Here is a 13787-nt window from a genome sequence, read left to right on the forward strand (position 1 = left end):
TCACTTACCACATGAATGACTTGTGGAAGATTAATTAATCTCCTTGAACTTTAGCTTCCTCTTGCATTAAACAGGGAATATAAAGCACGAGACAAGATAAAAATTGATGAGGCACAAATTTCCATGGGCACTTAATAGAAGAATAGAGACCTTTAGACTAAAGCTAGGAATAGGGAGGGATAAGAGCTCCGTGGAGGAGGTGACATTTGAGCTGAATATTTAAAGAACGAAAAAAGATTTGGAGAGGGAAAAGGCAAGAGGCGGGAGAGCTATGCAGTCCAGAGCAAGAGCGTGAGCGAACGTCCGCAGCAAGCCTGGAAATATCGGAGGAACAGCAGCATCTACCCTAGAACCCAGTGAACTCGCTGACTGTCCCACCTTTGTAGTCCTATTACATGTAAGTCACAAGATGCTTCCTTTCCCATTTTCCAAATTCATGAGTCAGCAACCTTCCCCTCCACTGAATCTCGCCTCCATTGACATGAGCCATAGGATGTTAGGGCTGAAAGGTCTGATAAGGTCAGCTCGTACTGACCTTCTCAAACTAAGGTGAAGTTCAAGAGCTCCGAGGGTACCCAAGCCACGCGTGAAGTACCTTAAACCTTACAGGAGCATTAGGTTTACTCAGAGAGTTATGTGATGTTTTTCCTTCATCTCTACTGCTCTTCTCCTTTCTCATACTACATCCACACTGGCCTTCTTCCTGTTTCTTAAGCTCTTCAATCGTTTCCTAAGTCTTGTTAAGAGCCTTTGTGCTTTCTGTTTCTTCTGCCTGAAAGTGTTTCCCTGGCCCTTTGTCTGGCCAGCTTCTTCTTTAGGTTCATTTTTCAGCTCAAATGTTAGTGCCACATAGACGATCTCCCTGACCATCTATCTTATCTATAGTAGCCCTGCCAGTCACTCTCACGCTATCCCCTGTTATTTTCTTTGTAACATTTATAGTATCCAAAATAATTTTGTTAGTTTGTATATCATCTCACTTCCCTCTCTAGAACCTAGGCTCCATGATAGCAGGGACTTGTCTTGTTATCGAGTACTGTGCCCTCTGGCACCACCTTGCTGCCCAGCACATACTACACGCTTAGTAAACATTTATTAGATGGATGGATAAGTAGATCAACAGGAGAAAGATGGAAAAAAGAATGAGAATATAACCATCTGTAGAACTATACATCCCCAAGGAGTATAAAAGTTTTATTAGTGGGATTTCACCCAACCACCCCACCCCAACCCCCAAAAAAAGTTGAGAAACAGTGATTTAGTATAAACTCAATTGTCCAGATGGGGAAAATGCAGCCTGGAGAGGGGAAGGGGTTTGTTCATGGCCCCAGATTTGCTTCTTGGCATTTACTTCTCCAAAACCAGGTACCTTAAAAGTTTTGCAGTAAAACTTATCATCTATCAGTCTATTTGTCCTTCCCCCTACACCCGTTGTCATAATTCAGCCCACAAGGGGAGTCTAATTCCAAGACCCGTGAGCCCAGCCTTCACCTAATTCTTAGCATCATATATAGTTATCACATTTTGTTGGCTTTCTGTGCCTGGTAACTAATTCTCATGTTTTATAATAAGTAAGCAAATCTGAGCAGGGGAGGATGGCCCCTCTTCTACATCTCCCTTTGCTTCTATGTCCCGACTGGGTGTCAGGGCCAGGGTGAAGAGAGGCCCTGGGCAGATGAGTTGGGTCCAAAGCCAAAGCAAATTATAATACTGACATGTGACACAGTGACTTGACTTCTCCAGTGCTGGCAAGGCCCTCAACAGTGGTCCCCACCCACTTCCAGTTTTGTGCCACATCCTCTACCAACCATACTGGCTTTTCTCAAGTTTCTCTAAGGTCCCTTCTCTCTCACCTCACTGCCTTTGGATAAACTGGTCCCTCTACCTAGATATTGCATAAGGTGCTTAGCACAATGCCTGGCCTGTAGTAAGTGCTCAGTAAAAACAGTGTTTGCAGTTCCGATCATTTATTCTATGGTTAATCCCCTTAGTAGTCTCTCAAAATACCCTTTTCGTTCCTTTGATGAAAAATTTACTGAACTCCTGTGTAAGTTCTGTGAAGGCAGAATACACATCTGTCTTGTGTCATCAGTCTGTTCCAATTTTCTGACAATGTTAGTTTCTGGTGCTCAATAAATATTTGTTGAATTTAACAAATTAATGATAAGGTTTTTTTCTAGTAAGTGACAAGGAAGCCCTAGACATGTGGATGGGGACAATTTATATCTATTACGGTAATTCATTTCATGTCGGTATTAGATCTTGGACATAAGAGAGTATCAGGGGATGGAGGGGCACTCTTACTGTCCCCTGAGTGACAGAAATAAAGCACATTTGATGTCATAGGTTAGAGTCAGATCAAGAATGTCATTCCCGCCAATAAGGATAGAATTATTCGGGGAGGGGGATGAGAATATAAAAGTCCTCTCACACACACCCCTACACACACTTTCTATCTCCCTCCCCAGATGAAGCTGTCCTGACTTCTCATTATCCGCTATTTAAAACAAGGCTGCTACATTTCCAGGGACTTATGCCAGGAGCCAAGGAGAAATGCCTGTGTGAGAAGCCTTAAATGAAGTGACAATAAAAAAGGAGTTGCTAATACCAGGAGTTCCCTCCCTGGGAGAGAGCTGTCAGGGCGAGTACCCAGGGCTGGGAGATTTATTGATACTAAGTGGATGGTGCCTTAACTAGGAATGATTATTAAAGAGGTTTGAGTGAATCGTGGATGGAATTGGACAGCCCGCACTGTGCAGGGCGTGGGTTTTCCTGCCCTCTCCAGTCCCTGCCCTTCTACCTCCCCAAGAGGGAATTCCTGGCCTTATTTTTGACTGGCTCTGATTTGGGGACATGTTCTGCTACAGAATCTCTTGGAGGTGGGGACCTTGGAATCTGACACTCTGGCAGCGTTCCCTGAACACACTGTGTCTTTCTTCTCTCTGCCAGTCTTTGCTGTCACTATTCTTTCTACCTAGAATATTCTTTATGCACTTGCAGCTGCATCGTACCCCCTATCCTGGCTGATTCCTGCTTATCTTTCACTTCCTAAGGAGTGGTAGATGCTGGATGTCGAGTGGTGGATGAATGGGTGAGTGGACAGGTGGAGAGACCTATAGAAGAACAGATGTGGTATGCATCACTTCATGATTCCCAGGGACAGAGGGGACACATCGAGCACACCATACTGTTTGGTTTTGTTTTAGTATCAGTAGACCCTAATGCAGTAATGCCTCTTTATCTGGCATTAGGGGAAAACAGTGTGCTACCTGAGAGGATATTCTAGAAATCAAAGCTGACCTATGTGCACAGACTGCTTCCTTCCAACACTGTTGGGGGAGGGAGGGTGGCATATCACAGAGGTTAAGAGTTCAGGCCCTGTGGGCAAACTGGTGGAGTTCAGGTTTTAGCTCCACCTTGCACTGGTCCTGGGCCTTACTTTTCCAATTTGTAACCTATCTCAGAGGATGAAAGGAGTTAATGCAAGGAAATGTTCTCAGCACCGTGTCTGGAACTTTGTAAATGCTCAAATGTCAGCTCTCAAGCGTTATTCTCAGAGGCATTATATGCAGCCCTGCTGTCTTAAACGGAAGGCAGCTCACATAGTCCAGCCTGCTCTGATTCAACGTTGAGTGTCTGTGAGGAGAGCAGCACACAATGCAGTTCTGATGCTGCTTTTGAAAGTTCCCATTTCTCCCCCTTCTGCTTGCTGCATCTGACAGTACAGTTCCCTACCCCTAGCCCCCTTTTGGATTTGCCTCCTCTCATCTACTCTCTATTAGGCAACTCACTCACCCAGCAGGTGAAAAATTGTATCTTAAATAAAACTCAAGACTCTAAATGCACCTAGATTTAGTGCTAGGATTTTGTTACAATTGGATCCAAGGATTCAGAGTCTTTACCTGATTTCTGGGTTTGAAAAAGTACACTGGAGGTTGCTCAAAGTTTGACCGGCAAATAACTAAAGTGTTGTCAATCAGTAAACATTTTTCAATTAATTACACTAGAATCTAGAATGTGGGAGCCTGAAGAGACATTAAATATTATGAAGTCCAAACCATCATTTTACAGCTGGGAAAACTGAGGCCCAGGGAGAGTGTGGGGTTCGCTCAAGGTCACTGACTATTGTGTTGTGATAAAATCAAAAAGAGAATCCTCCAGGTCTTCTCTGGCATCTAATCGAGCACTTTGTCTGTAACACTGTGTTGTCTCTTCGGATCGAATATCTATTATGACAGATTCAAAGAAATACCCTGCACCTCCTAATTATATTTCCCAATGTTTAACCAATGACTGCATCCTCCCACAGACCTCGGGCCTACAGAGTCTCTACATATCTCAATCTCTCTCTCTCTCTCTCTTTCTCTCTGTTGCTGCTCAGGCTTAGCTGAAATGAGGAGCCAGGTGGAAGGTCAGATGCTGAGCAACTCTGGGGGCCAGCATCCACTCAAGTCTCAGTTTAAGGGAAGAGAGATTTGCAAAAGGGAAAAATAGGAAAATAATTTAAGGGGGAAAAATCCTGACCTCTGATGTGTCCGAGGATTTGCTCGCATCTACTCGCTCCTATTTCTTCCACCCCATCTCATCCTTCCCTCCTCTGCTTCTCAACTTTTAGCAAAAAATGCCAGCCATGAAGGCCCCAGAGGCCCAACTAAAGGTGTGAAACCAAGTAGATGGCATGAGGGAATAGATCTTGAACATAAGATTTATATCCCATGGGATAATATTTCATTGCAACGAGAGAAGAAGAGATCCTAAAAATACCGTAGAGAGCATATTATAATATTTTAGTAGGGTTTATGTGCTGTTCCCTGTATACATTTCACCCAGTAAGATGGATTGTGGGGTTTTTTTTTGACAAATTTATAGTTAACATGGGGAAAATAATATACAATATATGCTTCCTGGTAGAGAAATCCATATTTATGAAAATCTTGATTCTGGCAATCATAATAGACATTTAATGACAGTGACTATTCTCTGTTGCGAGCAGATAGCGGCCTTACTAGGAGAAAAGAGTATGAGTTGTGAAGGATAAACAGCTACTTTAGAGGAGCAGGAAGTCCAGGATGACCCAACATTCATCTCTGTTTGGACCCAGCTCCTCCTCATCCCCTGCTGTGGGTCATGTGACCCTCTCATCAAGCATTCATCATTCTTACATTCAAGAAATATTTATTAAGCTACTACCACACCCCAGGCACTATCCTGGCTTTGGAGTACAAATGAGACCCCCATTTTTATGGAATTAACATTGACCCAAGAAGCCACAAGGTATATACAAGTAAAGAAAATGATTTCAAATGAAAATTAAAACATGAGAAATAAGGATGATGTGTTAGAGATGTAGGAGGAGGGCGTGAGGGGAGGGTGGAGTCACTTTTTAAGAGAAGTGATGCAGGAAGCCCTGTTCCAGGAGGTGAGATCTGAGATAGAACTGCTGAAAGTGAGTGACCCTTGCAGACATAAGGGAAGAGCATTGCACTACAGAGTCTCCAGGGCAGAAAGAGCTCAGAGCCCTGGGGAGCGGAGTGAAGGTCAATGTGGCTAGAGCAGGGAGCAAGGTGTGGTGTAAGGGAGGAGGGGTCAGAGGGGCACATGATTCAGGCTCTGAGCCATGGTTGGACGTTTAGAGGTTTTTTTTCTGTGTGCAATGGGACACCTCAAAACTTCTGAGAGGTTTTGCACAAGGAAGGGAAACAATGAGTTTTGTTTAATTTAAAAGATCCCTCTGGCTTCTGGGTAGAGAATGGATTTCACTGCTGAAAACAAAAATGCCATAAAGCCAGAATCCGTGAGGACTACCTTCAGATACCAGGAGGGCTATGGAGTGGGTTAAGAGCAAGCATTTCATGAACTTCTGGTCTCAAACAGTGGACAGTTCATGGACTCGGCACCTTGATAGGTAGTGAATGCCCAGTAACTAAAAGTATGCGAGCAGATATTAATGATCACCTGCCAGGTTACCTGTAGATGGTATGCTGGTTTCAGTGGAAGTTGGACAGATGACTTGTGAGGTTTGAAGTTCAGTTGTAATCTTTAAGAGATGATTGTCAAGCCCATTATTTCTAGGGACTGACAGAACTGAGAGTCACAGCAGGCAACTGGGTATCAGTGATTAATTGCATTCTGTAGTGCAGCATGATCCAAAGTTTCTTCAATAGCAAGTTAAAAGTATTCACCAACAAAGGGTCCTGGCGACAAATATATTTGACAAAATCTGGGTGCAAGATGAAGAGGATTCCTCACAATCTGTTATGTAGTTAGTGCTCAGTATGAACCTCCGAGATGAGGATAGTGTACGTACCCTTTCCCAAATATACTCGACCAAAGAAGCCTGTTCTTTTTAAAAGAGCACCTTGCAGGACTAAGTTTCATTTGTGCAATGCTTATGTAGCGTAATTGGAGACCCCATATATAAGACTCCATGGGGTCATGGAAGCAGGTGATGTGGTAAAGAGAGAAGATGATCTAAGAGCATAACTTTTCATCTTAAAAAAAAAAAACAAATGAAACAAAACAAAACAAAAAAAACAATAATACCTAAGTCACGGGTTTGTAATGAGAACTAAATAACTTAATATATGTGAAATGATAAAAATTATTCTAAAATACCGTTAATGTGATGAGGACGACTTATCTGCATCACCATCCATAATGGGAGGGTAATTTTCATGGAATTGGGATTGCAGTGGGTCTGGTCACCAGCTTAGGGCAAAGGCTGTGAAACCTCATCCTGTATCATATATCAAAATAAAATTTAGCAATAGAATGGTGGTTAGCAAAGGGGAAAGAGGGTCAAATATATAATAACGGAAGGAAACTAGACTTTGGGTGGGAAGAACACAATAGGGTATACAGATGTCAAATTAGAATGTTGTACACCTGAAGTATATGTAATATTATTAACCAATGTTACTCCACTATATTTCATTTTTTAAAAAAGAAAAAAAATCAGAACAGCCTTATATATTTGGTTTAAAAAAAATGAATTTGTAATATTAGTTCCCTGGGAAGAGCCTAACTTAATACAGACATCTCAGAATCAGTTCTTCAGCTTTACCAAACAACCCAAGGATAACTTTCTCGATCTCGGGACTGATATCGGCATTTGTCTACTGGTCAACCATGCCTTCCAAGTTTGTTTTTTCCTCATGGCTCTCAACTCTAGATTTAGCTCCACAGTCTTTTAATGTATAATGTTTGCTTCACCCTTGGAGTTCTTCTTATTTTCTAGTGAGCTTATTAAACACAAAGATTCTGTTTATTTTAATAAATTCAACTTCTATTGCAAAAAGAAAAAAAATGAAGTTTAACAGTTGACTGATGTGAAGTTTGGCCCCATGATCTTGGTCTTTTCAGCATTATACTCTAACTAGCAGTATGACAACCACATACCAGGACCGGTAACTACATGGGATCTTAAAAAATGGTTCCTGTGAGAATGTTCATACACCTAAGCTATTGCTATGGCTGATACACCAGGGGGCTTGAAAATTCAGCTAACAGGATGTATAAACACAAAATTAATATCAGCCAAAAAAAAAAATGTACAGTAAAACCTAAACGTGAATCAGCAGCAAGCTGGTGGACATCTTTCCTTTTGTAGCATCTTTTTTATGCTTTGCCTTAAAGTGATAGGTAGTGTCAAAGAAAGATTACTAGATTGGGGTCAAGATATCTGCCCAATTCAGATATGTCCTAGCTGTGCTACACTGGACATGTTTGTTAAGTTTCTGAGCCTTGATTTTTTCCTTTAAAAGATGACCCAGTCACCACTTTCCTACCTCAACAAGGTTGTTATAGAGATAAAGTGAGAAAATGTCTAAAAATATTTTGTATACATTTATAATTAATAACCATGACAACATCTGGCATGAAATTGGCACCTAATAAACATTGGATCAGATAGATAAATGAGTGGGTTGGACAGATAAATGGGTGAGTGGGATGCATAGATGGGTAGAATGGATGGACAATTGGATAGATCAGGGGGTTGAACAGATGGATGGGTAGATTTGTTGGTTGGATGGGTGGATTGAATAATGGATGAATTAGTTTTGGCGACATGTGACAACTTGTTTGCAGCAACTTCTCTCCATTAACCCTTATCTTCTCCTCTTCCAGTCTGTTCCCAGTTCTCCAAAGGAGTCTATGCCATCTTTGGGTTTTACGAACGGAGGACCGTGAACATGCTGACCTCCTTCTGCGGGGCCCTCCATGTCTGCTTCATTACACCAAGCTTTCCCGTTGACACATCCAACCAGTTTGTCCTTCAGCTGCGCCCCGAGTTGCAGGATGCCCTTATTAGTATCATCGACCATTACAAGTGGCAGAAATTTGTCTACATTTACGATGCTGACCGGGGTAAGCCAGGGAGTAGGGAAGGGAGACCATTGAAAAACAGAGAGAAAACTACCAGGAGGAAGAAAAATGATGCCTCCTTGCCTTCTTGAAAAGATTGGGGAAATAATCCAGAAATGCTTTATGTCTATGGACTGATTTTTCAGTGGCTAATCACTAACTCATAGTGTGCAAACACATCCTTTAAGAGACTAATCCTCTTAATGCACCATGTCACTCTACAGCTCGCCAAGCGTCCATGATTCCTGAGTCCAGACTCAAAGCCCGAGGACCTCAGTTGAATGGCTCATGGCTCAGAGTATGGTTGTTAAGAGCATAATCTCTGGAGTCAAACAGACCTGGATTGAATTCTGTGTTCTCTCCTCTCCAGCTGTTTGACTTTGGGCAAACTCTCTCTGCCTTAGTTTGAACATTTATGTAATGGGCATTCAATTCTCTATACTTTCATTTCCTCCTCTCTATAATGAAGATAATCTCTATCTCATAAAGTTGCTGTGGGGAGAATGAGATCATGACTAGAAAGTGTTTGTCAGTGCCTGAAACATAATAAATGCTCAAAGTCCTCTTTATATGTTAGCTGCTATTGTCATCATCATCACCATCATATTATCAACCCTCCCAGGCCTTTCTAATTCTGCCTCCATGTAAATTTTTAATTTTATATTACATTTCCCAAGTATTTTCTATACTTTTTTCTTTGCATCTTTATTCATGCTGTTCCTGTTTTCTGGAATGCATTTCCCTTCTCGGATCTACATATATGAATCCTTCCTCTCTTTTACGGCCTGCTCAGACACTACTTTCTCTATTCCCTGATTTCTAAATGGGAACTCTGCCCTTTTCTCTAACTCCTGTGGCAGTTGTATTATACTGCCCTACCTTCCCTGTGTACACTAAAGAACTTAAGAACTTAGTCCTATAAGAACTTAGTCATTATTGGTATATATAAATAAATAAATGGACCATGTAAGGTCTGAAAACTGAGGGAGAGGAGTTTTCCATATGCAAAAGGGAGATTTTTTAGGGGGTTGCCTGTAGGAAGGCTTTGAAGACTTTGAGTAGGAGAGTAGCTTGGGAAATGGTTTTAAAGGAAGAGTTAGGCAGGCGTTATTCAGATGAGAAGGAGAGACCAGAAGCACTCTATTTTCTTAGATTTTTCTCTTTCCTCTCCTTAGTTTGATGATTTTCCTTCTCAGACAGCAGCCATTGTGAGGATCACCTGCACAAGGGCTGTTTTATAGACATAAAGTCCATAGACATAAAGCATTTCTGGATTATTTCCCCAATCTTTTTGTGACATAATGAAACTTGAATCCTAGAAGAGGCATAGCCAGAAAAATGTAACTTCAATTACAGAGGATCATCTTTGGGGTCAGCAAAAGCACCCACTCTCTTAAAAATGTTTCATTTGCCTACCTCAGAACTCTGAGCCCCGAGCTCTGCCATTTGCTAGCTGTGTGATTTTGGGCCAATGACTAAATCTCTCTGAGCCTCAATTTCTACATTTGTAAAACAGGGATAATAATGGTAACTACCTCACAGGATTAAGTGAACTGGAGACAGAAAAGCTAGTAGAACAGTGCTAGACAACACAGTAAACTTTTAGTGCTATACTGAAACAACTTGTACTGAAAAAGAAACAAAGATAAGAAACCATAACAAAATAATCTATAGATGATTCTTGAGGCTAGGCACCCTGGTGGTTACTGATGGAGGGATTAGCTGAATTACTGGGAGACAGAAACCATATATGTACAAAAAGTTGATTAATAATGCAAGAGTGAAATAGCCATCTGAGGCAGGCCCCAACTCCCTCCCAAAGATATCCATGTCCTAATTTCTGAAACCTGTGAATATATTATATTAAATGGCAAGAGGGATTAAGGTTATAAATGGAATTGAGTTTGTTAATCAACTGACTTTAAAATAGAAAGATTATCCTGGATTATTTGTCTGGGCCCAATGTAATCACATGAGTCCTTAAATGTAGAAGTTGAAGGCAGAAGAGTCAGTGTCGGAGTGTGATGTGAAAAAGACTTGACCAGTTACTGATGATTTTGAAGATGGAAGGGGACATAAACCAAGAAATGCCAACATCCTCTAGATGCTGGAAAGGCATGAAAACTTTCTCCCCTAGAACCTCCAGAAAGTAACACATCCCTGCTGACACCTTGATTTTAACCCAGGATGATTCATTTCAAACATCTGAACTCAAGAAGTATAAGATGATAAATGTGTGTTGTTTTAAGCCACTAAATTTGTAGTAATTTGTTACAGCAGCAGTAGGAAACTAATACACCATCTATATCTCAAAGATGAAACAAAGCAGCATTAAGTAATGGGCTCCTCTATCATTTAGCTACAAAGTAGAAGGCAGTAGTTGAATTCAGTACACATTGATTGAATGCATACTGCATGAGAGGCAAAAGTATTAGGTGCTAAGATGTATTGACCATTCATGAATTTGATTGACAGTTTAGATATCACATTGGCACATTTAGTAAGCAGTTAGTAAATGCCTGTGTATCCTGATTGCCACTTCTCTGTCCTACTCACCCGACTTCCAGGTTTGTCCGTCCTGCAGAAAGTCCTGGACACAGCTGCTGAGAAGAACTGGCAGGTGACAGCAGTCAACATTTTGACAACCACAGAGGAGGGATACCGGATGCTCTTTCAAGACCTGGAGAAGAAAAAGGAGCGGCTAGTGGTGGTGGACTGTGAATCAGAACGCCTCAATGCTATCTTGGGCCAGGTAGTGAGCTCTGCAAAGCCTCTGGTAGCTGTGGGACATAGTTCAAGAGGGATCTGGGTGATCATTTGCCTTGGCTATTACGACGAGACTTCTTGACTATAAGAGGCCAGATGCCTTCCTTCTCACATTCTGTGATTCATAAAATTTAACTCTGAAATTTTATGAAATAGCACAAACAATGGGAGCCTTGACATAGGGCTACAAATTGTTCCCAGATCAGTTGACAAAAGACTTACTTCCGGTGTTTCCCTTTATTGTTAAAAAGCAAATTACACTGTATCCTAGAATTTGTGGAGCACTACTGCATTAGGAACACAGCCTGTAGAGCCAGGTTCCCTCATTCAGCTCTGGGTTCTGTCACTCACTGATCTAGCATTTGGCATCTCATTCATTTGGCCCACTGACCTGTTTTAAGCGTCTAAGGAGGCAGCAGGACCCTCCCTTTCTACTGTTTCCTTGAACACACTCATGTGTCTGAGAGATCAATTGACTGTACATTGTATGAAAGGGTACTGTAACCTCAACAGTTTGTGGCCAAGCCTTGTGAAGCTGTGGCTCCAACACTTCTCAGAACTAAAGTGTGTCCCCACCACAGAAGTAGCAGGCCTTTCTGTGGATCACTCATCTTTTTAAATTACACGTGTGTATGTGGACGAGCTAGCAAGGAAGTAGATTTTTGCTACCATTTTTGAACAGTGCTATCTAACTAAAGATGGTAGTTGTAGGTACTTGACAATATGACAAAGCTTGTTAATGGCCCTGCAGACCCCTGTGGCCTCCACAGGGGATCTTAATACACAGCTCAGCAATCACTTAGTGGTCTCAGCAGCAGAACAGGAGAGATTTTGAAAGTCAGGGATTCTCTAAGGCATTAACTCTGTGTTCCACTTTGCAATGTGTGGATCTGCCCTCCCCTCTCAGAAAGATAAACCAGCAAAAACAGTTTCCTTTGAGAAGGGAGTTGTCTGGACTGGAGTCAGAGGGTCTGAATTCTACTTAAGTGAGGCAGTACAGGGTAATGGTTAAGAGCAGAGACCCAGAAGTCAGAGAGACTGGGATTCAAACCCCAGCTCTAGGATTTACTAGCTCTGCATCCTTGGGCCGAGGTTTTAATCTTTGTACATCTCAGGTTCCTGATCTGTAAAATGGGTAGTAGTAGTAGTAGTAGTAGTAGTAGTAGTAGTAATGATAATAATAATAATAATAATAATAATAATAATAATAATAATAGCTTCCTTCAGGGTGCTCCTGTGAACATTAAAAGAATCTATACATGTAAAGCAGTTAGAACAGAGCTTGCCCAACAGAAAGCAATATATGTAAGCATTAGCCTATTTTTGCTATTCATAGTGCTAACTAGTACTGGCTTCTTGAGTCACTCCCTCCAGTGTCCTCATCTGTAAAATAGTAATAAAGGCCCCTGTTCTAAAAAGCTAATAAAACGTTAGATGAGATGGAGGTGGAGAAAGTGCTGAATAATAATTAAGGATTCTTAATAGACTGATGATTTGTCCTATATTGTTCTTTAGTAGAGATAACAGGCCATTACTACTATTTTCTGAGTGCTTGCCATATACCAGACGCTATGCCAAGCCCTTTCTACACATAATCCCACTTCATCCTCATATCAACTCTATGAAACAGCTCCTATCAATTCCCTTATTTCGTAAGTGAAGAAACAAGGGGTTATACTTGCCCAAACACTCGCAACAAGCAGGTAAGAAAAATAGGAAGTCAAATGCAGCTTGGTCTGGCTACAGGGCCCAGCCTCTTAAAAATGCAACTTTTCAGCCTTACCTCCACCTCTGCCAAAAGACAAACTTGTATTTTGTAAGGAATTGACTGGTTGTGTGGGTATTTTAAATTGTAGTATATTAACTTTCCAAATTGTTGGATTCTTCTATTCTGGAACATAAGACCAAAGAGTTGAAAGGATCTTACAGATAACTTGATTTACCACCTGCACTCACATTTTACAGGCGGGATAAATGATGGTCAGACTGGGTGAATGGTTGGCCATGGGTTCAGACAACTAGTTAGTGACAATGATGAGTCCAGAATTCACATCTACTGACTTGCAGTCTGACATCTTGGCATCATTCTAAACTCTCCAACACTTGGCAATTGGGATCTTTTCAGTCTCATACAGTGCTCTACTTAAGGAGGGAAGCAGTGATTCACATTCCAAATCAAGAGTCAATTGCCTGTCTCTGTCTCCAGGACCCCGACTAGAATATAAGCTCCATGAGAGGAGGAATTTTGTTTTGTTTTGTTTTTTCCCTGCTGTATCTACAGTGCTTTGAACAGTGTGAAGCACTAGTAGGCATTCCATAAATGTTTTCTGAGTGAATGGAAAGAATAGGGAATCAATGAAGACTCCAAGAAACAACCCAAATGTGAGAAGGGTCTGGATATGTACAGGTCGCCATTGGCTGAATAGGAGATTTTAAGCAAGAGAAAAGAGCATAGAGGGAAGCCTAGAGGGCATGTTAGGGCAGAGATTCACAGATGGCTTAGCATCCCAGTGGAGGATGCTGAGTGTCTTAACTGGGAGACAATGACAGGAAGATGAACACATGATTGTGACTGTCCTTAGAAACCATTCAAAAGAGTTTAGGGTTTATTGTATAAATAGTGTAAAGGGAGTGAAGGTTTATGATCAGGGAGCAGG

General features: G+C 41.5%; 1 protein-coding gene across 6 annotated transcripts in view; it reads left to right on the forward strand.

Annotated features, from left to right (window-relative positions):
• The window catches only part of GRIA1 (glutamate ionotropic receptor AMPA type subunit 1), a 279509-nt gene that overhangs the window by 140066 nt on the left and 125656 nt on the right, over positions 1 to 13787 (forward strand). For all 6 annotated transcript variants that reach the window (XM_039836660.1, XM_039836661.1, XM_039836664.1 and 3 more), the window contains exons 3-4: positions 8128 to 8367; positions 10932 to 11116. In XM_039836660.1, coding sequence (XP_039692594.1) covers positions 8128 to 8367; positions 10932 to 11116 — 425 coding nt within the window. The remainder of the gene's footprint in view (positions 1 to 8127; positions 8368 to 10931; positions 11117 to 13787) is intronic.

Source organism: Pteropus medius, unplaced genomic scaffold (assembly GCF_902729225.1).
Source record: "Pteropus medius unplaced genomic scaffold, Ma_sr-lr_union100, whole genome shotgun sequence".
In the NCBI taxonomy this organism is placed as follows: domain Eukaryota; kingdom Metazoa; phylum Chordata; class Mammalia; order Chiroptera; family Pteropodidae; genus Pteropus; species Pteropus medius.